The sequence below is a fragment of the Trifolium pratense genome, linkage group LG5 (assembly GCF_020283565.1).
Source record: "Trifolium pratense cultivar HEN17-A07 linkage group LG5, ARS_RC_1.1, whole genome shotgun sequence".
Lineage (NCBI taxonomy): Eukaryota > Viridiplantae > Streptophyta > Magnoliopsida > Fabales > Fabaceae > Trifolium > Trifolium pratense.
In genome coordinates this window covers 56,307,453-56,329,288 of record NC_060063.1, presented here as the reverse complement: position 1 = coordinate 56,329,288, position 21,836 = coordinate 56,307,453, and the positions used below count along the sequence as shown (strand labels likewise).

Below are 21,836 nucleotides of genomic sequence, written 5' to 3'. Positions count from 1 at the left end.
TGTTGTAGGCTTAAGACTTGTCTTATGCAACACATGTGCTTTAAGAAAGAAAACATAAAGGTGTCAACCGATGGGTGTAAGCCTCTTAACCATGTAATGGTGATGAAATATCTCAACACCTAATTAACGCTGCAAAAAAGGGGGATCGGTTGGTGTTTTACGGATCCGCACACGGACTTATATGACACTTTTTTTATTTTTTTTTTATTTTGTAGGTGTCAGATATCTATTTTGGCACCTACGAAAAAAGAAAAAAAACTGATGATAACAGTTAAGTCTGTGTGCGGATATGTAAAATACTGATCTATCTCCTTTCTTTGTGTATTTAGTTAGATGTTTCAGAAGTTTAGACCCACCGATCTTTTCCCTCAGAGCTGTTTATTGGATTCTAATGGACCGATCACTTTTGCTTCGAGATCGGGAGTTGGTGTCTAGTGGAAACTTTTTGGGTCGGGTTAGTGTCTTCTCTGGTAGCCTGGAAGCAGATGGGTGTCATTCTGATTATGGGATTTGGAGGTAGACCTCGATTAGGTGGTTTTTATTTTTGGTGTTCCGTATATATACGGCGCCTCTGTTACCGGTCTATCTTCGTCTTGTGCAGAGACCTAATTAATAATATATTTGTTGTTAAAAAAAAAAAGTTAACACTTTTTCTTTCTTAAAGCCTAGAAGATCACAAATTCCATTTGGCAATTGGTCCTCTTGAAGCAGCAAACGACAGTAAATGAATTTATCAGTTAGGGCTCTTCAACGACCATTCAAAAAGTAAAACAGAAAATAAATTCTTGTTTGATTTTTCCTTGAATCTATTGTAAATTAAGTTTTGCCTCAATTTGGCCTTCAAACTGAGTTTAAAATAGAAGGAAATGGAAGTTTTTGCTTTTGCAAACTTCAATCCAATCTAAACATGCACTTAAATGGTCATTTAAATGGAAAATAAATCTTCATAAATCCATATTTGGATTTTTTTATTTATTAATCAAGGTATATTTTGCTCGCAACTCCATAGACTAATAATCATTTGAGGAAACTGAGATCCAATTAAGGTTTCCATGAGCTTGTACCTTTCCAAGACCACGAACCCATAACTAAGCTTATGAGATGTGGAAGTCTACAAGCGATCATTGGGAGCTAAAAACTACACTTTCAGTTCAAATATTTTGCAAGCAAATCCCTCCACATCAGCTAGGGTATACCATATTAGTATTACCATTATGCATATCTTCAATACCAAAATTTTAAATGAAGAGGTTGACATTGTGCATCTAAATCTATGCTAAAAAACTGAGTCAAAAGAAGCACTTGCTTATTAGTTCACCTTCATTAGATTCTAGCATGCAAGTATAATATCAATTTCTCAATATTCATGTAGTCCACAAACCTCTTAAACTATCCAGGACAAAATTTATTTCAAAAAATTTGATTAAACATGACTTATTGTTGTTGGTTACCTTTTGAAACTAAAAAAAGTTGGTTTCAAACACAACTTATAAGAGAAATCACCAAGAAATGGTCCTGTATCTAGATATACATATTATCACCTGTCATTAAAAACAAAATCTACGGACTTCGGTCTTGAAATAACTGCAAGTAGCGAGCATTATATGAATAAAAATTTAGTTCAAAAGTTTTAAATGAATAAAAAGACTCGGACTTGAAATTCATCGTTTTCATTCAAGATTAAATGCATTATATACAAAATATACTTTTCCAAGACCTGAGGAAGTGTAGACAAAGTATCAGTCATCTTCCTCGAGCAAACCTATTACTAACATCAAAACTCATTGATAAGTAAGAATGCCCCTTGATTAAGAGTCCACAGTTTTACCAATATGTAGAGTCAGATTGCTCACTCTGTACTATGTAGGAATTGATAACTTCCATCTTGTTGTAAACCCATATCATAAACTTCAGAATCTGGATCTCTAACCCTTGGTGAAGTATTGTTTGAAATCCTCCTAGGATATTTTCCATAGCTTCTGCCTGCACTGGAATTACTCCCGCCTCTCTGTGTTCTGCCAGAACCATCTCTTCCTGCATGCATAGATTTAGACCCATTAACATCCTTTGACATAAACCTACTACCACTCCCCTTCCTCCTCGACCTAATATCACCAGATCCATTAGACCTATCAGCATCAACATCCTCGGATAAAATCCTCCGTGCACTCCCTTTATTCCCAAACTTGCCATCAAAATTAACTCCATTCTTCACACGTGAAGGAGAAGAACGATCTGCATCATCCGACCCATCAACACCCTCTGAAATAAACTTCCTTCCACTTCCGTTCTTCCTCGCTCTGGTATCAACATTCAATCCATTCCGCCCATAATTTGAAGAAGAAGAAGAAGAAGAATGCTCTTCATCATCCGACCAATCAGCATCCACTGACAAATACCTCCTCCCATTCCCATTCTTTCTGAATCCACCACGAACATTCGATTCATTCCTCCCAGTACTCAAATGAGAAGAACTCTCCCTATCATGGGACTGATCAACATCCCTTGACAAATACCTCCTCCCATTCCCATTCTTTGTGAATCCACCACGAACATTCGATTCATTCCTCCCAGTACTCAAATGAGAAGAACGCTCCCTATCATGGGACTGATCAACATCCCCTGACGAATACCTCCTCCCATTCCCATTTTTTCTCAATCCACCACGAGCATTCATTTCATTCCTCCCAGTACTCAAATGAGAAGAACGCTCCCAATCATGGGACTGATCAACAGCCCCTGACGAATACCTCCTCCCATTCCCATTCTTTCTCAATCCACCACGAGCATTCATTTCATTCCTCCCAGTACTCAAATGAGAAGAATGCTCCCCATCATGGGACCGATCAACATCCTCTGACAAATAACTCCTTCCATTATCATTCTTTCTCAATCCACCACGGACATTCAATTCATTCCTCCCACCACTCAAAGCAGAAGAATGCTCCCCATCATGAGAGCGACCAACATTCTGTGACAAATACCTCCTTCCATTCCCATTCTTTCTCATTCGGCCACCAACATTCACTCCATTCTTCCCATAATTCGTGGGAGAAGAAGAACCGCCCTCACCATCATCAACACCCTCTGACCAATACCCTTCACCAACATCATCTTCTAGAACATCTGGTCTCTCCAATAAATCATCCCTAGTAACCTTCATATAAGGCTTGATACTGTGAACAACCCCTTTAGGAAAGAACCTTGCAGAAGGCAACTCATCAGGGGTTTGAAACAACTGTGGTCCATCATTTTCAGTCCAAAGGTCAAACCCACCAGGCTTCTGAAACCTATCAGCCAAAACCTTGAGCTGCTCATCAGCTTTGATAGAGAACAACTTGGGGGGCTTCTCAACCACATCCCAAGGCCTCTCCAGCTCAGACACAGCAGCCTGAAGCTCAGCCCTCTTCCTCATTTCATATATCTGCCGCTCCCGACACAGCCGTGCTTTCAGGAGCTGCTTAGCCTTCTTGGCTTGCATACGCTTCCACTGCCACTTGGACACCCCGCCTGGGTATGTCCTTGGCCCTCCACCCATTCGGATCACAGATGAACGAGAACGTCGTTCTGTTCCAGTCACTGTAAGAGACAACACATTCTTGCTCTTGTTCTGCCATTCAAAACTTGACAAAGATTTTGAGAATGAAAATGACAGTTGTTGCACCACATTAGGTGTTAACACATTCATTTTGGTTCAAATCACCACCACCATCCAATATGTTCAACTTTTATCTGGAAAACACAAAAAACATAATTCCAATAGCAAATGAGATATGAAAACAACACCATAATACACAATGAAACAAAAATTAACAAATTCAAAAAATCGACCAAATAACTCAACCAAAATGTTACTAGTACATACATATACATAGAAAAATGTATGATTTCAATTTTCAACCTAATAAAAGGAACTAAAATTGCCCTATTTTTTGCTTAACTAACTACCAAGCTAGCTTCCATAAAAAAATATTCAATTGGGACTAATAGAAATTAGGGAAATTGATTTTGGTTCATAAAAAAAATGTAATTTTTATTTAGGGAATTAGTGATATGCAACTTTAATTATATAAAAAAGTGTTGAATTGCATGAATTGGACAAGAGCATAAGTATGGGAGCGTTAATGGAGAATTGGGAAATCCCAAAATTGTGAAAAGGGGAATAGTAAATTGATAGAGGTGAAATGAAATTGAGCATTGAATTATTGGAAAGAATAATGAATTGTGTGATTTAAGTTGAAATTGAAGATTAGGTTCATGCAGCAAGAAGAAGAAGAAGAAGAAGAAGAACTCGCCTTGTTGGTAAGATAAGAACGGGGCGGGAAGAAGCACTGATACTTTCTGTTTCACGGTCTGAATTTCGCGTTTTTCTTATTTTTAATTTTGTGGACCGGATGCGGTCTCTTAAAAAGTATCGAAGGGTCTGGATGAACACTTTACTCCCTCGCATGAAAACCACACGGAAGAGGATTCATTTCCAAATCATGTGATTTTTATTAACACGTGCAAATTTGATACGGATGTAGTCTCCAAACTTCAATTGATTTTTGGTGCAAAATATCTTCCATTCATCTCCAAGATAAGAGTATGGTTGAAAAGAATAATCAGTCATAACGTTGGCATCAATTTTTTTTCCCTTTTTCCCACAAAACACAAGAATAGTAAAAGTGGGTACTAAGAATTTTGTTGAACTTACTAAGTAAGATTTGCTTCTAATGTGGTAATCAAAATAAATTATTTGATCATCAACGGTATTTCGACTATGGAAATGAGTGATATGTGATGTAAAAGTAATTTGAGAAAGTTTTTGAATTTTAAAAAGATTTCTACCATAGTATGAAATTAATATTTCAGTGTGCCCTTCCATTGAATAATATTTTCTTAGTTTATTCCAACCCTTAGTTAATAATGGATGACAATAGTCTCTATTGAATAGAAGTCTATGATATTTTCCGTGCTCATCTTGTAACTTCCAAGTATCTTCAAATTCATGGTTGTGAAGTTCCTTAAAGAAATTTGGATTGATTTCACCATATCGCTATTCAAAAATATAAGTAAACAAAATATTAACTTGTAGGAGAGGAAAAATTAGAAACTTTGTAAGAAAGATTTAATTAGAAAATTTGTAACCTCATTTGGAACATGTATAGTTAAGAAAGCTCCAATAGGTTCACCTTGAAGAACATGTTTACTTGAAGTCATTTTTTGATATTTGAAGTTAAAAAATGAAGTTGAATTTTAGTTGAAAGTTTTGTGATTTCTATTGTGAATATTGATTGGTTTATAACTTGGAAAAGAAACATGGGGACAAATTGTGAAAAGAAATAAGATTCACTAATGAGAAGACATAATATTCATTGTTGGTACATTTATGACAATGAGAAGACAACATGAAATACTAAGTTGATGAATTTTGTCTTTTACTAATAATGTTTCTTGTATCATACAACTTGTATATGAACAATATATGATATAATGAGGCAATTGATCAATTATGATGAAGAAAATGAAGAAGATGAAAAGGTTACCAAATCACTTAGCTCAACATTAGGAGAGTCAGGGGTAATAAATACCAGCCTATCTCATGTATGGAAGGATCTTAACAAAATTTCCAGTAAGAATGTTAATTTCAAATAAGACACCCTATAATACAAGTTAATTATTAGTGGCATCATGGAGTTGTCTTTTTATTAACCTCTACGGATAACAAAATGTCTTGTCCGTTCATAAGCAAACCGATAAATTGGTCATCTGGTCCTTAACTTTTGCAAATTAACAAATACAATCAACTTTTAAATTTTACCATTAGAGATTATTCAACAATTTTCTAATATAATTTTGGTCCTTCAGGGACTAATTTAACCAGTGATTTAGTTCATGCACAATTTTCTCATTCCATACGATCAAAATTTCATACAAAGAGAAGTCCCTATTAAGTTGACATTGATGTACAATTAACATGTTCAATTGACATGCCACGCCATAGTCTCTATACAATTCCGAGTTTCTATTTGACCGATGCTTACAATTTTGAGGAACAATTGGTCTATTCACTCGAAACTCGAAGTTCAAGCAAAAGTAGTCCTTTGCATTAGGATATATTTCATGAACTCTAAAATGTCCACTTCAGTGCACATTTTCATTTATATCAAAATGATAAGGTAATAAATTCGACCTAATATTATATACTTATCAATACATATAAAACAAGGAATTAAAACATTACACTGAAGACAGTCACACAATTCAACATTTACTTACAAAACTGTACTCAATCAAGGGTTAAAAAAAAAAATAAGACATGATATTCCCTGTGAATTTAAAATATACCTACAGTGGGTTTAAGTACAAAAAATTAAATTCCCCAAAAGCTCTCTAAAAGGTATTATTACTAAAGACAAGCTTTTGCTATAAATCGACTTATACCATTCTGCCACGTCTTGTTACTGCAGTGTAATAAGCTGGAACAGCATAACATGGATACAACAAATTGTTCAATCAATGCCCAAACTGGAAAAAGGTTCAATTCCACCCTGACAAAGATAAAAGGGAGAAATAATCTGGCATAATATATCTACTTCTAATTCTATTCTATACTATACCAAACAAAACTGGCAAAAATTATTGCTCAACTGAACTTTTTTTAAGTAAAAACAGAAGAGGCTAACATACCACTCGATAAATAGAACTCAAATTCAACCGAGAGATATGCCAATGTAAATACATTCTAGCAAAAAATTGGAGGAGTGTGACTCCTTGTTACATGATCAACTTTTTCCAAAAATAATTTATTTGAATAGATGCATATATTTATGCAAGCATGCAATTATGGAGAGTAGTTTCCTTTTTTTCTATTGGTAGAATAAAAAAATAACCAACTAAACTAATTTTACAGAAAAATGCTACTCACTGAGCAGTCATCATGAACACGCCATATGGTCTCGCCCAAAAGGTTTGCCACTGATAAGACTGTTAACTGGGGGAAATAGTTCTTCTCTGCCAGTGGAATTGTATTAGTTATGATAACTTCTTGAAATAAACCGCTTGACAATCTCTCAATAGCAGGAGGGCTGCAAACGCAAGAATAATGCATAAGTCACGAGTAAAATGCCTTGCGTCAAAAAACAACTATGTAGTATTAACCATCATTGTAATACATATTTCGCATATCTCAATGTCAAAAGAAAACAAGAAAATAAATACTACAAATCTTTTATTTTTTGGAATGGTACAAGCTTGGGGATGGTGGCAGGGGTTAAAGGCGGCAGAAAATGAAGGTGAGGCTCCAACACCATCATGAAAGTCAGATGCAAAAAGGATATCAGTTTTCAAATCTATTAGAATTTGAGAGGCCTATACTCAACCACAAAAGCTAGCTTGAGAGTTGAGGTTTGCAATACACTTATAAAGGCTATCTATGCCATATCTCTAGCCAATGTGGGACTTCTAACACACCCCCTCACGTCCAGAACTGAACAAGCTGGAACGTGGAATCAACAACAACGGGTGGCCCAAATATGGGAGGTCTCCACAACAAACAACAAATGGATCTAGGATAGGCTCTGATACCATATTAGAATTTGAGAGGCCTATACTCAACCACAAAAGCTAGCTTGAGAGTTGAGGTTTGCAATACACTTATAAAGGCTATCTATGCCATATCTCTAGCCAATGTGGGACTTCTAACACACCCCCTCACGTCCAGAACTGAACAAGCTGGAACGTGGAATCAACAACAACGGGTGGCCCAAATATGGGAGGTCTCCACAACAAACAACAAATGGATCTAGGATAGGCTCTGATACCATATTAGAATTTGAGAGGCCTATACTCAACCACAAAAGCTAGCTTGAGAGTTGAGGTTTGCAATACACTTATAAAGGCTATCTATGCCATATCTCTAGCCAATGTGGGACTTCTAACAAAATCTCACCAAGAAAAGTTAAAATACAGAGAAAAGTGGACAAGGCTTCCTGTTAAATTGCTAATGATATCTAGTGCTTTGGGGAGAGAATTTTGGGTTGGGGTGGGAAGGGGACAGCGAGACAGCGAGGAGGGGGTGATATCTAGTAAACAGGAAAGACAACTCTATCCAGGAGACTCCAATTATCATCAAAGCATAGTACTGTAAACCTCTTCCCTGCTTACTAACACTGAATAACCAATTATCAGTCACTAAAAACTGCTCCAAACCGGAAAACCCGAAATGCAATTAGCTGCTGCTGCTGCTACCAAGTGTAAAATTGAATCAGGAAGTGCTTTAGAACAACTACAGCACAATGACCAAAAACTATCAACTGACATCATAGTTGTTAGCTCTGAATTTGAAGGACAGATAATAGCTATTATACTAGCTAGGAGATGGATGGTCCTACAAGTTTCCATGTGTCAGACCCCAATTAGGATTACCGCAGTTTTCCTAACTTACCAAATGATCTTGCTCAGTAATCCAAACCCTTGACCAAAGGATGCCACTCGTAATAGTGATCCACGAGAATATTAAAGAGGGACAGAATATAAAAATTAAAAAAAGAAAAAGAACATAAGACTGAATGGTTGCTACTTAAGGAAAACATATCCCTTGTTTGTCCATCCAATCTATGAATCTATTTATAAAAATTGATGGCCTCTAGGTCACTCGATCAACAAAACCATCAATTAAGAAACTGGTAGTCTGGTACAGTATAAACCAACTTGTACCAAGACATGCTTAACACACATTGGTAGTACAAACATGCATGTTAAAAGAGAAAAAAAAGTCCCTTTATTTTCACTTCGCCACAATTGACCTGATTAAGCTTCCTCAGCAACACAAACCACAATTTGAAATAACTTATTGAAAGAACACCAAAGCTTATTATACCTGAAAACAGCGTGTGTAGTGCATGCATAAACTTCTCTTGCCCCTTCTTGATGCAACAGAGCCGCACCTTTGGAGATGGTCCCTATAAGACAAATTCACAATTTATTAAGGATCATTGAGTAGACTTGTTTGTACCAAGCTGTAACAAGAGTGAATTGAAACAGACAATCAAGAATCTTAGAAGTATAAATTATCCCTAGTGGCACCAAAATTTAAGCAAAAGATTATTATTTATGCCAAATGAAGCAACCATCAAGTTTAAACTGACAGGTATATAAAGCCTGGAATGATTTGCATCTATAACATGCGCCTTCATGCAAAATCCCATTGCACTCTAAAGTTTCGAGAGAGCACATGTCCAACATACAATTTTTGTTATAATCTAATTAAACATGTAGATAGTTGAGCTGCATGGATTGAATTCCTGACCACTTGGTCAATAGATATATTGATACATTTTTTAGTAAAGCCCTTTTATTGATCAGAAATGTATAAGTTTTGACTCACTAATATAACTGATTACAGGGTCATAGTCTCACCCGCAGTATCAATCATGTCATCTACCATAACTGCTACCTTTCCCTTTACATCACCTATCAAATTCATCACCTGCAAAATGAGGTTCAACCAATAAGAAAAACCTAAAGTTTCTTCAATCTAGAATATAAATATCAAATATGATTCATTAGCTTAAAGGGAAAAATAGTAGTAAGCAGTTAATCCTGAATGATCTTAAGAAGAGTACATTAAAATACCTCCGCAACATTATGTCCATGACGCCTTTTATCAACAATAGCTAAAGGAGCATCAGATAACTTTTTGGCAAAAGCACGTGCTCTAGCTACACCACCGACATCTGGCGAGACAACAACCAAATCATCCGAACAAATAGTCTTGCTGGCAAGGTAATCGAGTATAACAGGCTGGTAGTTGTACAAAAGAACATTGACAGTTTTAAGGTAAGAACTTAAAATTAACCACAAATAAAAAAACATGCCTGAATGGGGGAATAATGTTTCAATACATTTAAGAATAGCAAGCTTTTGGGATTTATTAGGTTAGGAAGAAAATCAGAAATTTAAAATTAAAGGTTCATATATTCAATAAAAATTAAAATAAGCATGTCGCTAGAAATTGTCATTTCCATTCAGAATTGTGAGATACCTAAATGCAATAAAGTAACAAATTATTTGATTCACTATAAATTATTAAAAGTTTACAACAACACATTCATAGCAAGTTTGTGTTTTAGCAGATCACACGTTTTATTCTTCGAAACTAATATATACTAATGAAAAAACATATACTATAATCCATTACCTGTCCATATACATGATCAACTGGAATATCGAAGTATCCCATAGACTGTCCAGAATGGAGGTCACATGCAAGAACACGATTTGCTCCTGCTTCTGTGATTAAATTTGCTACAAGCTTAGCAGCAATTGATTCACGCCCTTGAGTCTGAAACAGTGAGTAATGACTTTATTTTAACTAAACTGAACTTGAATGTCATATCCTTTGAAAACATTATAGAGAAAATTCCTATAATACTCTACAAGTAATGCTAGATAACATTTGTAGAGCTAAATATATATGACTTCGAAAGTTGTACTTTTGCAGATGTCTGTGGTAAATGATTGGTCTAAATGTCTAATGACTTGGATATTGTCATCTTTAGATCCAAATTATGATACACATATACAAAGATATGCCAAAACAAACGAAGCTGACAAAAAGGCCTTACCTTTCTATCAGCTCTAGCATATCCAAAATATGGAATGACCGCAGTAATAGTTTTGGCTGAAGCTCTCCTACAGGCATCAATCATTACAAGAAGCTCCATAAGATTCTCATTCGCAGGAGGACAAGTGGGCTGCACGAGAAACACATCACAGCCCCTGACACTCTCTTGCAGTTGGACATATATCTCACCGTCAGCAAAACGTTTTATCTTAATTTTTCCCAGATCCAGGCCCATATAGCATGAAATTTCCTATTTAAATGCAAATCAAAAAATTTAGTAAATAAACAAATATTCTCCGGTGTTATAACATAAGATTTCAAATATCATTAGTAAACAACAAAAGTATATATGTTCATTAGTTCAATACCCATTCCTTATTAACCTAAATCATATTATATCATGAGTCAGTTTGAAATCCAAACTTCTCTATGATGACATGGTGTTTTTCTAAGCTTATCTATTGATGTAAGCACTTGACAAGGTGTTTGGGAGAACTTATGAAGAGAACTTATGATATGTTAATAAGCTATTTTCCATAAGATTTGCTTGAAAGTTTATGAAAATAACTTATAGCTTATATAAAAACAGTTTGACCATATTTTTCTTTTTGACAAATAGAAATAGCTTATACAGACCGGGATCGCCTGCAGTAGTGGTTCCACAAAGTTTCATGTTGTAATCAATCTTGGTCATTAATTTCATATCATATGACTCAGATTATACAACAACAAAATACGCTGCAAACAATATTAAACAGTCGAGATGCCAAAATTGTGTTACGTAGTAAATGCATCAAATCCAATACCTGCTGCTTATACATAAAACTCTTATATAAAAGGCCTGTTTGGATTGGCTTATTTGGGCTTATCTGACATTAGTTTTGTGAGACTGTTTGGGAGAACTTATGAAAACAGCTTATAAAAATAGCTTATCTAAGCTTATGCATAAACGCTTATCATGTAAACGATTATGCTATAAGCTGCAAATAAACTGATTATCCAAACAAACTCTAGAAATTAGGTTTTACATCTAAAATTTTAAAAATATACTCTTACATTTAACTTCTCTGTGAACTCACCAATAAGTTCATGTTGATAAGCGAAGAACCGTAACCTAATTTCAATTAAAAATCTGTAACAAACTAGAAACTAATCCAATAATTTGAGGCTAGGAATCAAATTTGTAGATATAGATAGATACCTGAGCGAGTGCAGGATTAGCGGTACCGGAGAAAATACGAAGACGATTTTTGTTAACGAGATCATGGATGCTGCGAGTATCAGGAGCGAGAAGAAAACTGGGAATGGAAGTTGTAACGTTATGTGAAGATGATTGAGTTGAACGATATGGTTTTCCGTTGTCGAAATTACCAGATTGAACTACATTGTTACATCTCTGAAATCGAAGAAATTAAATATTCAGTTAAATCAGGAAAGAGAGAAAGAAGAGTAGAGAGAGAGAGAGAGAGAGAGAGTTACTTACGACGGAGGAGTTACGGAGGGAGATGCGAGGACGGGAAGGATTGATCGGAGAAGAAGAAATGAAAGAAGAGGATTGAAGTAGAGTGGACATGGTGATGTCAGGTGTGTTACTGAATATTACGCTCAATTCGGATTTATTTATACTGTTAGTCCATGCTTTGTTTTTTTATTTTTTATTTTTAATCAAACATTCATGCTTATGTTATTGGTCAAAAAATAATTAAATGCATTTACTTAAATACTAGAATTTTATGTTCATGTATCTGGTATTATAGACATGATACATGACCCAAAAAGAATAAATTTTTGTTTATGTATTCTTTAAGGATTTAATTTGTTTATGTATCTCCATTTTTAACGAGTCTTTTATAAAAGTTCTCTTCTGACTTAACAAAAAGTTATTAGTTTGAATTCAGTCCTAAGAATACAACAATGTTAAATCTCTTAAAAAGAAGATTTTCTCACACATTGCGGTCCTACCCAACTCAAGAAATTAGGATTGTAATTGTACTAAAAGAATATGATTCACATAAAAATATTTTAATTTTTTTTTAAAAAAAATAGCAAAGAACCTTTAGACCATCTCCAATGGTGGGTATTTATTTTTTTAAGTACCAGTACCTAATAGGTACCCCCATTGGAGCAAAACACAAAGAGTACCTAATAGGTACTGGTTCTACAATAAGAAGTAGTACCTATTTTGTTTTTGTGGGTCCCATTTATAATGATGTATAGTTATTGTCGGAATGTGTTATTGGTGAGACTCATTTAGAACTTTTTAAGAGATGTTAGGTTGGAGGGATTTCGTACTTATTAGGTACTATTATTAAAAAAATTATATACGAGTGATGTGTACACGTGAAATCCAGTTAAGTACCCAAAAATGAATATCTCCGAATGCGGACTCATGGCAAACTTTGACCTCTCAATCAAGCAAGGGCCTAATCTTATGAATCAACCTTCAGCCAACCAAGCACCATTCACACCTCTAATTAAATCACCACACCTCGCAATAATACCATGTTTGCTAGCACCACCGGCATTGAGTCTAACCCATCCTTCCTCGGGTGAGTTCCAAGAAATCAAGGCTTGAACTCGCTGAATATTATGAGCAACACTACTACTCTTCACGTGCAAGTAATACCTTACTAAGGCCGGACAAAATCCTTATTGTGCACCTCCATATTCCTCCATTGTCAAAGAAAGTGGCCGCTCCGCTGGTAGCTCTTAAATTCGACCATGAAAAACCTACCTCACGACCAAACTCATCATATTATATTGCTAGTATGTTAAAGAAGAAATGTTACTTTGAGAAATGTAATTGCAAAGTTATTTTATTTGTGTTAAAGTAGTGGTCCAACACATAGTTTGATAGATTTGTTGCTGGTTTGAAACAGTTACAGAAGAAATGTGAAGTTTTCATCACAAGTCACAACTCTAACAATATGAAGTAGCATTCAAACCAAACAGCCATCAATTAGAAAAACCAACTTTGCAGGGATTTGTGAAGCTGCAGTTCTATACATTATAATTATCATTATTATTATTACATTTGAAAACATCAACACAGTCATCTGTGCTTAACTCAGTGTCCTATTGATATGTCAAAACTTTCTACATAGAAAAAACAATGCATTTCCTGCAGATTTACGCAAGATTTTAGCTCCCGACAAAAGTGAGCATATTTGGAGCAAATGGTAGGTACTGAGAATATAGGTCCAAGCTTCATGAAGAAACTCCATATGGAAGAAGTGCAGCAGCCACAATACGACCTTCTTCGTTCAATATGTTGTAAGTTGACGCTGCGTTTCTCTAGTAAATAATAAATGATAAATAATTAACTAATGTAACATTCAAAATTCAAAGAGAAGCAATCAAACTAGCAGTGATCTCATATTTCCCATTATCTCATGAGAATTGTACTATGCATAACCTTTAAGCCACATTTATATTAAAATCAGTTTCAATAAATAATTTTTTTTGACAAAAGTTTCAATAAATAATTACAATTGCAAACAGTGTAAACAGATTTTACACAGGCATTCAATCATATTTCATCATCTCATCACATTGTAAACGGAGTTTTAAGAGGTAACATTATGATGTGAGATATGTTAAAAACCTAATTACACTGTCAATGTACATTTATCAAACTCGCAATCTATAACTACAATACATTGATTGATTCAAATAAAATGAAAATTATTCCACCCAACTATTTGTTGCCACGTCATTGTAAAGAGTTTGACAGATGCATTTTAGCACAGTCAAACTCTTTCAAATTTCAATGATGCGGTAAAAGATAATTGAATGACATTGGCGAAATAATTTTACATTAATATCATATATTAAAATTAAACTACTTCCTAACTAGTATTAGTACAACCATGCCTGAATTCTCTCGTCATCTATTTTGAACATTAATTTTCTCACCATTTGTGAAATCACCATTTCCCCTCTGTACAATGTCCTAAGGGACTATGTACTCGTTTACTTTATAATATTTTATCAAACACAATAATAATGCACCAACAATGTAAGGTGAAGTAAAACACAATAATTAGAATCATATATACCGAGTCAACAGCTTCTAACTTCATGCCAGTAGACCGAATAAACCGTCTTAGTTCAGGATCAACATGTTGAATGTTCCTTCCACAGCCAATAATTAGAATCTCTGGCAAATAATTCTTTCAATTTCAGTTAACATGGATCAAAAGCAATTTTATAGGTGGTAATAGCTTTGATATAGTAACATAATGAGCAAAAAGCAGGGTCTTGTAATTAATTCAAATCAATTAGCTAAAAGGGGCAAGAGGGAGAGGATAGTAAAAAGAGAATTAGACAAATTCATGAGAAATTGAAATTATGCTGTTTCAAATAATCGTGACGGTGTGATGCACATCGGGCTTTAAGGTCCCAACCCAACTTAACATTTAGAAACTACAGGTACATACGCCTATACGTATCACTAGTCTTCGATGTTTCAATCACTTCTCAAGTGAACTAGAAAAATAATCATGAATTAAGTAATTTCTCATCTATAAGGCATTATATCAAGTGTCCCCACAAAGCATCCAAATAGAAAAAATGAAAGCCTACATATAATTGCACCCAAAAAAGAGAAGGGAAACCAGAAAGTTTAGCCAAATAAAGAATAGCAAAACTGAAAAAACCAACCTGGGATAGGGCGGACAATCTGAAAGAGTGACAAGCTGTAACAAGAAAGAAGATGACAACATATAAGATACGAAAACAAGATAAATAATACAAGCAGATATGGAACTAGCAAATCACGGAAAATAGAGGCATTTTCAATTTCTGTTATGCAGCAGTATTATAGCGCCACTGTAACCACTATTTGATAATAGTTGTATAAAATGGCGTTTCAGGGAACAATGACGATTCATTCAAATTTCACTACACTATAGCTCCACTATTTAACATTGAAGTAGTTCAACTAGATTGTTATGATGCATTCACTTTCTGTTTCTTTGTTTGTTTGATGATTATCACACAATGATGGTTACAACTTAGATCCATTTTATTAGAGGGGCTAATCAATCAAATGATTCATTGTCATTTATCAGAGGTTATCATCCACTTCTCTTGGATGAGTGATTACACAAATCAAAATGGGATTAGGCATACAACCATTAGGAGGGAATTTGGAATAGCCACACATTAGAAAAGATAATAGAATCTCGTCTTACGTTTTTTGGACACGTATGAAAAGTACCTATAGAAGTACTACTACTGGTAAGGAGATATACCAAATTGATGGCAGTAAAATAGGTAATGGTAAAGGAGACTAAAGACAACTATAGGTCAAGCCATTAAGAGAGATTAAGAGATAAACCGTCTACTTTGGACCTAATACATTACAAAATTTATGGTGTCGACTGATTCATGTAGCTGACTCCACGGACCAGAAAAAGGCATGATTATTGTCGTATCATCCATTTTGCTCATTCATTCACAAAACCGATGATGATATACAAAATAAGGAAGGAAGAAACAAGGGCAAAATAGAAGAAACAAACCTATCAGCAGTGATCTCAGAAAACTTCTTTGGTTTCCAAGACATGATCAAATTTCCAACACAAAGCAAACTTCCTTCATATTCAGTTCCATTTACAGTAAACCCAGTATCATTAAACCTACAATTTTTTTCCCAAAAAAAAATACAACCATGTTAAATCGCTGCAACAATTATTGGCTATATAGTAATAGTATAATGATCTTCACTAAAATTATTCACATATAAAAAACAAAAATAACCCAGTACACATTCAACTCTCTTCCTTGAACCCCATATCTAAACAAACTAAAAAAACAAAAATTTGAAACAACCCATTAAGCAAAACTAACTAAAACTCAAAAATTTGAACAGCCCCTTTAGCAAAGCTAACTAAAAATCAAAATTTCCAAACAACCCATTAAGCAAAACTAACTAAAAATCAAAAATTTGAAACAACCCATTTAACTAAACTAACTAAAAATCAAAATTTTGAAACAACCCATTAAGCAAAACTAACTAAAAATCAAAATTTTGAAACAACCCATTATGCAAAATGAAAAGAAAAATCGAAATAATATGAAATGAAAGGAATAGGGTACCCTTGAAATCGGAGTTGATCTTCAGGGACATTGTCAATGAGATTGATCTGATCGTATAAGGAGAAAGCACGTCGGAGAGAGGGCAAGGAATTGTGATTGGGATGATTGGGATTGTGATGAGGTTTGAGCTTGAAAGGTTGTTCGTTGCGGAGAGTGCGTATGAGGTTTGGAAGCGCTGTTACTGCTCTTTGCCTTACCGCCATCTCTGTTTCTTCGATTTCTCCAGCTTCCCAAACCCACGAAGTCTGTTGTTTCTTTCTGGGTCACTTCAGCAGTCAGCAACCATCTCATGGGGTATCCACTGACCCGACCCGACCCAATGAATATGGAAATGTACATATTGTATTTTTTTTTGTTACAATAGAGAAAACAAAAAGACAAAACAGAAGCGAAAGCTACTCCCGGATGAAGCCTATCCCTTGCGCATCAGCAATATGCGCGAGCAAGAGCATAGAGAGGTCACTTGGGGGCGTAGAGATTTTCACTAAAGACGAGTCAGATAACGGACCCATCTTTGCTAAGGCATCCGCACACGCATTACCTTCCTGTAGCTTATGGTTAATCGCAACCTCCCAATCTCTAGCGAGGAGTTGACGAATACTGAAGACTTCGTTAGCGAACCTATGGTGAGCAAACACACCGTCCCGAATAAGGTTAACTGACTTAAATGAGTCTGAGTAACATGTAACCTGACGGAACCCACTTTCCCAACATATGTGTAAACCATGTAACACAGCCATGAGTTCTACGAATAAGATACTTCGGACATTAGCAGCTACGTAGAAACCCGAAATAAAAACACCGTTATGATCCCGAATCAGACATATTGTATTTAAAAGTATATATTTTAATTGATCTAAAATTTAAATAAAATAAACAACGCTATTTCGATAGATTGAAGTGAAAGAGAGGAATGAATGTGTTGTTGTTGTGGTTGGCGTATGTTACAGTTACAAGTACAAAGTCACAACAAGTACAAGTTATATCACAATTGTAGTGCTCTTTCTGCACTCATGTTACCACAATCACTCTCACCCTTTCGTCCTCTTTCTTCTTCTTCATCATTTTCCCAACCAGTAGTACCAGAACAACAACAACAACAACAAAAGCCACAACTACGAAGCTCACAACTTGTCTCATTGGAATATGCTGACCTCAACCTCTCTTACGATTTGGTTTGTATTTTTTTTTATCTCTAAACGGATAATGTATAATGAATTTCTGTATTATTTTTTTTTAACTATATTATGTTTTTTTGTAAAATTTCAGAATCTGGGTCATGGCAGAATCAGGCAACATGTCAATCCTTTCAGTCCTTCTTTCTCTGTATGTTCCTTTACTACATACACCAATCTCATATTTTATCCATATTCATTATAGGGTTAAATAATAATAATTAAGTTTCTAGTTGTTATGAGCTCAAATTGTTAATACATTGGGAAGAACCCGAGTTCGATTCCTGCGTGGAACAATCCTTGGCCAGAGGAACTCCTCGTTACCAGGGTCCCCTTCTAGGAATAGTTATCATGAGTTTGGTTTGCTTCATTGGTACAAAATGCTATTTTGACCTCATTATCACGAGTAGGGTTAAATAATAAATATGTTTTTACTCATTACCGGTTTAAGTGGTTAATAAATTTCACCAAAAAAAAGGAATCATTAGGGAGAATTAGAGTTCGATTTTCGGTCGGAGCAATTTTTGACTAGATTTTACTGTGCTCTTAGCCGAATTATGGATTATTAGAGTCCCTTTTCCCAGAGAATCAGAGGCTTAACACAGAGTAATAATTATCATGAGTTTTGTTTGGCTTAATGGTATGGTAGCCTATTTTGATTTGCTCACGAAATTAGTCCCTTTATAAAATCTATTTTTTTGGTCATTCACTTGGATTATTGGATTTATATAATGCATCTGTATATGTAAATTCACCTCGATGATTCCATACAAACAAGTTTGATGCCATGTCAATAAAAAACTTGACACATCACATTTTTTGGTCCAAAAATCTAAGCGATGAACCAACAAAACTGGATTTTAAAAAAGGGGATTAAGTTCGCGAGTGAGTGAAAGTAAGAAGATCAAAGCTGCAATTAAGTCATTTTGTATTTAGTACATATACCCTTTTCAATGTCTACAGTATAATAAAAGTGCATGTTTGTAGAACCTCTTAAGGAACAGAATTTTTGTAAGGACTAAAAAGTAAGTACTCAGGGACTAAAACAACAAAATTATAAGGACTAAAAACATATATTTAATCCATCATTATATTATATAAACATTTGTGGTTAAAATATATATATTTTTGGTCTCTCTACATTATATTCGTGTGTGATACTGATATATAGTTTGGTAACTACGCCATCTTTTGTCATTTTACGCTGATATCTAATCACATTTCAACATTTTATCACACACTAATAGGCATTTGGTTTGGTGAATCCTGCTGTCTTTCATTGTTTATAAGGGGTGTCTTTTTCTTTCCTCATGTTTTTTTCTTTTCTTGATAGACTCCTGCACAAGTACCAGACTGGAACCAGGTATTTGCAGACCCTGCATTGCCGCTCATGGTGGATATTGGATGTGGTAATCTGAATTTCATTGATAAAATTTATTTTGTTCTTGATTGTTGAATTTAGCATTCATCTTATTGATTTTCATCGGCTTGGATATCATGTATGTGTGTAGTTGATATATTTACATGATCTATTTCTTAGGTTGGATTTCACCCTTTGTGATCTATTGAGCCAAAACATTTTGTAATTGAAGTGTCAAATATTTTCATCAACTCTTTTACCTTTAATGAGTATGCCTGTTGTCAAATAACAGCTATAGCAGCGCTATAGCGTAGCAGAATTTGAACAAATCTCTATTGTTTTGCGATATGATATTTAATACAAAGTGTTCTAAAAGGTGGTTATTGTGGCGCTATAGCGCGGTAACGTTATAAAATTTGAACAAACTGCTATTTTCTGCAATCCACAATTGATAATATTGTGAGTAGCTCTTGGACAATCAAATGATCATTTCAATTCCTGATAAACAGCACACTTACTTGTTCCATGATATCTGTTGTTGAAAATAATGTCAGGCAGCGGCAGATTTCTTATGTGGCTTGCAAAAAGAACACCTAAAGTGAGAAATTATTTGGGATTGGAAATACGGCAAAAGGTAAGGAAACAATTTTCTTTTTGTTTTGAATGCCTCAAGATTACTCCCTTCCCTTTCAGTAAATTTTGATTTCTTATTTTGTTATCGCACATTCAGCTTAGAATAGAGGGATATCATCTTGTATAATTATGTATACTTCGTTTCCATGTGCAGATGGTCAAGCGTGCTGAGGTATGGCTAAAAGATCTGGCTCTCGATAACATGTACTATCAATCCTAAACTTTATTTTGACCGCAAAGTAAATAGACACAAACATTATTTTTAACAATGCTACAATAATGACTGTTTTTACACTGAATTGCAGACATTTCTTGTTTGCAAATGCTCCAATTTCTTTCAAGCAGTTGGTAGAATCATATCCTGGACCCTTGCAGTTAGTTTCAATTTTGGTGAGTCTTTCTAAAATAACTAAAGAGAAATTGGGTGCCACTGACCTAATAGCTTATTGGCTAGACTTGCATTGCCTGAAGCCACAATTCCACACATTCACGTTTTCAGCACCGTGACCGTTGGATTGAGATCGGATGATGCAGAAAGCAAGCAGATTTTGTTTTTTACAACTTTAAAATGCTGAGCTTGAAATCTTTGATCCAACAACTACCGATGTGCTGACTGTGTGAATGCATGGGATTATGACTGCAGGCAATCCAAATCACTTATTCGCTACGTTGTTGATACCTAAAGGTTTTTACATTCAAAGGTCATTTATCTTTAGTTAATGGTTTCCCTCAACACATGCAGTGTCCAGACCCTCATTTCAAGAAAAAACATCATAAAAGAAGAGTTTTACAGAAGCCTTTAGTTGGTGCTATCGTAGATAATTTATCTCCTGGAGGACAGGTATATCTTTTGCATGCTCTAATATATAGGACAGTGTCCTATATATTTTCATAAAGCATAAGAGAGACTTAAGAGAGTCGTAAAGATTGTGTATATTTTCATGCCTGCGAGAAGACTTAAGAGAGTCGTTTTCCCTTTTATGGTTGTGTTTATGACAGGTGTTTATACAATCCGATGTGCTTGAAGTGGCACTTGACATGAAAAACCAGCTTGATGAAGTTGATGCACTTAGTCACATAGATGCTTTGAACCCTGATATATTGTGTGATAGTGAAGGATGGTTATTAAGCAACCCTATGGGGATTAGGACTGAGAGAGAGATTCACGCAGAATTCGAAGGAGCGAAAATCTATCGAAGGTTGTACGAGAAGAAGCAGATGTGATTGCTTTGTCATGCTTGAATTCAATCCTGTCTTAGAATGCTTGCCAGTATTTTCTCTCTTGCTGCTGGATATTCATTTATTCCCTTTTTCTTATAGTGGGTTCTGTATTTTGAAATATTTATTTGTTTTGTAACTTAAGAAAGAAAAATACTTACAAATTTGTAGGTTTTATCGAGAAGTTATATGAAAGAGTTTATGGAAAAGATTATAGTTAAAATTATTTGATTTTTAAGCTGCTTTTCATGAGTGATTGTTCAAATGTTTATTGAAAACGGTTCGAACAAATATATTTTGACTTTCGCTTATATTAAGTCTAACTCAACTGACAATATTGATATTTCTAGCTCAAACCTTATCTCATCCAAGGCACTCTTAACACACTCCCTTCACGCTAGGACTGAACATCAACGTGTGACTTGAGTAGCCTAATAGCAATGACCTAATACCATCTTAAAAGTTGTGTTGGTTTAAACTTAAACTCAACTTTACAAAATAAGGTGAGTATTGCACTCACTTATAAATCCATATTCAGGTCTTATCTCATTCAATGTGAGACTCTTAACACTATGTTGGACACCTTCACCCGAGTTCGAACTTAATACCTCGCAGTTATGTGAGTTTCAAGTGATGTTTATCACATTGTATACCGATTTTTTTTTAGAATATAGATATATATTTTGTTTTTTCTGAGATGTCCTTACCAAAGTGGAATATAATAGTTTAAGCTCCCAAT

The 21,836-nt window shown here is 34.9% G+C and overlaps 4 protein-coding genes across 5 annotated transcripts; 1 reads left to right on the top strand and 3 right to left on the bottom strand.

Annotated features, from left to right (window-relative positions):
• Positions 1 to 1,654: 1,654 nt before the first annotated feature.
• LOC123885290 (hornerin-like) lies at positions 1,655 to 4,673 on the bottom strand. Its single transcript, XM_045934566.1, has 2 exons — positions 4,296 to 4,673; positions 1,655 to 3,732 (listed from the first exon to the last, which is right to left on the bottom strand). Exon 2 carries the CDS (start codon positions 3,686 to 3,688, stop codon positions 1,850 to 1,852), a length of 1,839 nt encoding a protein of 612 aa, XP_045790522.1. The 5' UTR covers positions 3,689 to 3,732; positions 4,296 to 4,673; the 3' UTR covers positions 1,655 to 1,849.
• A 1,563-nt stretch (positions 4,674 to 6,236) lies between these two features.
• On the bottom strand, positions 6,237 to 12,302 carry LOC123884826 (ribose-phosphate pyrophosphokinase 1-like). 2 transcript variants are annotated; one of them, XM_045934057.1, is made up of 9 exons: positions 12,093 to 12,302; positions 11,811 to 12,005; positions 10,611 to 10,859; positions 10,184 to 10,327; positions 9,619 to 9,786; positions 9,403 to 9,472; positions 8,864 to 8,945; positions 6,911 to 7,070; positions 6,237 to 6,533 (listed from the first exon to the last, which is right to left on the bottom strand). In XM_045934057.1, exons 1-9 carry the CDS (start codon positions 12,180 to 12,182, stop codon positions 6,495 to 6,497), a joined length of 1,197 nt encoding a protein of 398 aa, XP_045790013.1. In that variant the 5' UTR covers positions 12,183 to 12,302; the 3' UTR covers positions 6,237 to 6,494. The 2 variants fall into 2 exon arrangements, with proteins under 2 accessions (XP_045790013.1, XP_045790014.1); XM_045934058.1 differs by having other exon boundaries at positions 6,237 to 6,461; positions 12,093 to 12,242.
• Positions 12,303 to 13,542: 1,240 nt separating this feature from the next.
• LOC123887447 (NADH dehydrogenase [ubiquinone] 1 alpha subcomplex assembly factor 3-like) lies at positions 13,543 to 17,014 on the bottom strand. Its single transcript, XM_045936765.1, has 5 exons — positions 16,712 to 17,014; positions 16,135 to 16,251; positions 15,272 to 15,306; positions 14,668 to 14,768; positions 13,543 to 13,903 (listed from the first exon to the last, which is right to left on the bottom strand). The coding sequence occupies exons 1-5, from the start codon at positions 16,912 to 16,914 to the stop codon at positions 13,817 to 13,819; spliced, it is 543 nt and encodes a 180-aa protein (XP_045792721.1). The 5' UTR covers positions 16,915 to 17,014; the 3' UTR covers positions 13,543 to 13,816.
• Positions 17,015 to 17,606: 592 nt separating this feature from the next.
• LOC123884752 (tRNA (guanine-N(7)-)-methyltransferase-like) lies at positions 17,607 to 21,323 on the top strand. The gene is made up of 8 exons (XM_045933942.1): positions 17,607 to 17,886; positions 17,981 to 18,037; positions 19,220 to 19,295; positions 19,801 to 19,880; positions 20,034 to 20,083; positions 20,185 to 20,269; positions 20,622 to 20,720; positions 20,879 to 21,323. The coding sequence occupies exons 1-8, from the start codon at positions 17,629 to 17,631 to the stop codon at positions 21,101 to 21,103; spliced, it is 930 nt and encodes a 309-aa protein (XP_045789898.1). The 5' UTR covers positions 17,607 to 17,628; the 3' UTR covers positions 21,104 to 21,323.
• Positions 21,324 to 21,836: the final 513 nt, after the last annotated feature.

Excerpts from the sequence above, each read along its gene's own strand:
- LOC123885290 (XM_045934566.1), bottom strand. The coding sequence starts at position 3,688 with ATGAATGTGTTAACACCTAATGTGGTGCAACAACTGTCATTTTCATTC.
- LOC123884826 (XM_045934057.1), bottom strand. The coding sequence starts at position 12,182 with ATGTCCACTCTACTTCAATCCTCTTCTTTCATTTCTTCTTCTCCGATC. Across the intron at positions 10,328-10,610 it reads ATGCTAGAGCTGATAGAAAG|ACTCAAGGGCGTGAATCAAT; the intron begins GTAAGGCCTTTT and ends TCACTGTTTCAG. Across the intron at positions 9,473-9,618 it reads ATGGACATAATGTTGCGGAG|GTGATGAATTTGATAGGTGA; the intron begins GTATTTTAATGT and ends CTCATTTTGCAG.
- LOC123887447 (XM_045936765.1), bottom strand. The coding sequence starts at position 16,914 with ATGGCGGTAAGGCAAAGAGCAGTAACAGCGCTTCCAAACCTCATACGC. Across the intron at positions 16,252-16,711 it reads GATCAACTCCGATTTCAAGG|GTTTAATGATACTGGGTTTA; the intron begins GTACCCTATTCC and ends AAAAAATTGTAG. Across the intron at positions 14,769-15,271 it reads GATTGTCCGCCCTATCCCAG|AGATTCTAATTATTGGCTGT; the intron begins GTTGGTTTTTTC and ends ATTATTTGCCAG.
- LOC123884752 (XM_045933942.1), top strand. The coding sequence starts at position 17,629 with ATGTGTTGTTGTTGTGGTTGGCGTATGTTACAGTTACAAGTACAAAGT. Across the intron at positions 17,887-17,980 it reads TCAACCTCTCTTACGATTTG|AATCTGGGTCATGGCAGAAT; the intron begins GTTTGTATTTTT and ends GTAAAATTTCAG. Across the intron at positions 20,721-20,878 it reads ATTTATCTCCTGGAGGACAG|GTGTTTATACAATCCGATGT; the intron begins GTATATCTTTTG and ends TGTTTATGACAG.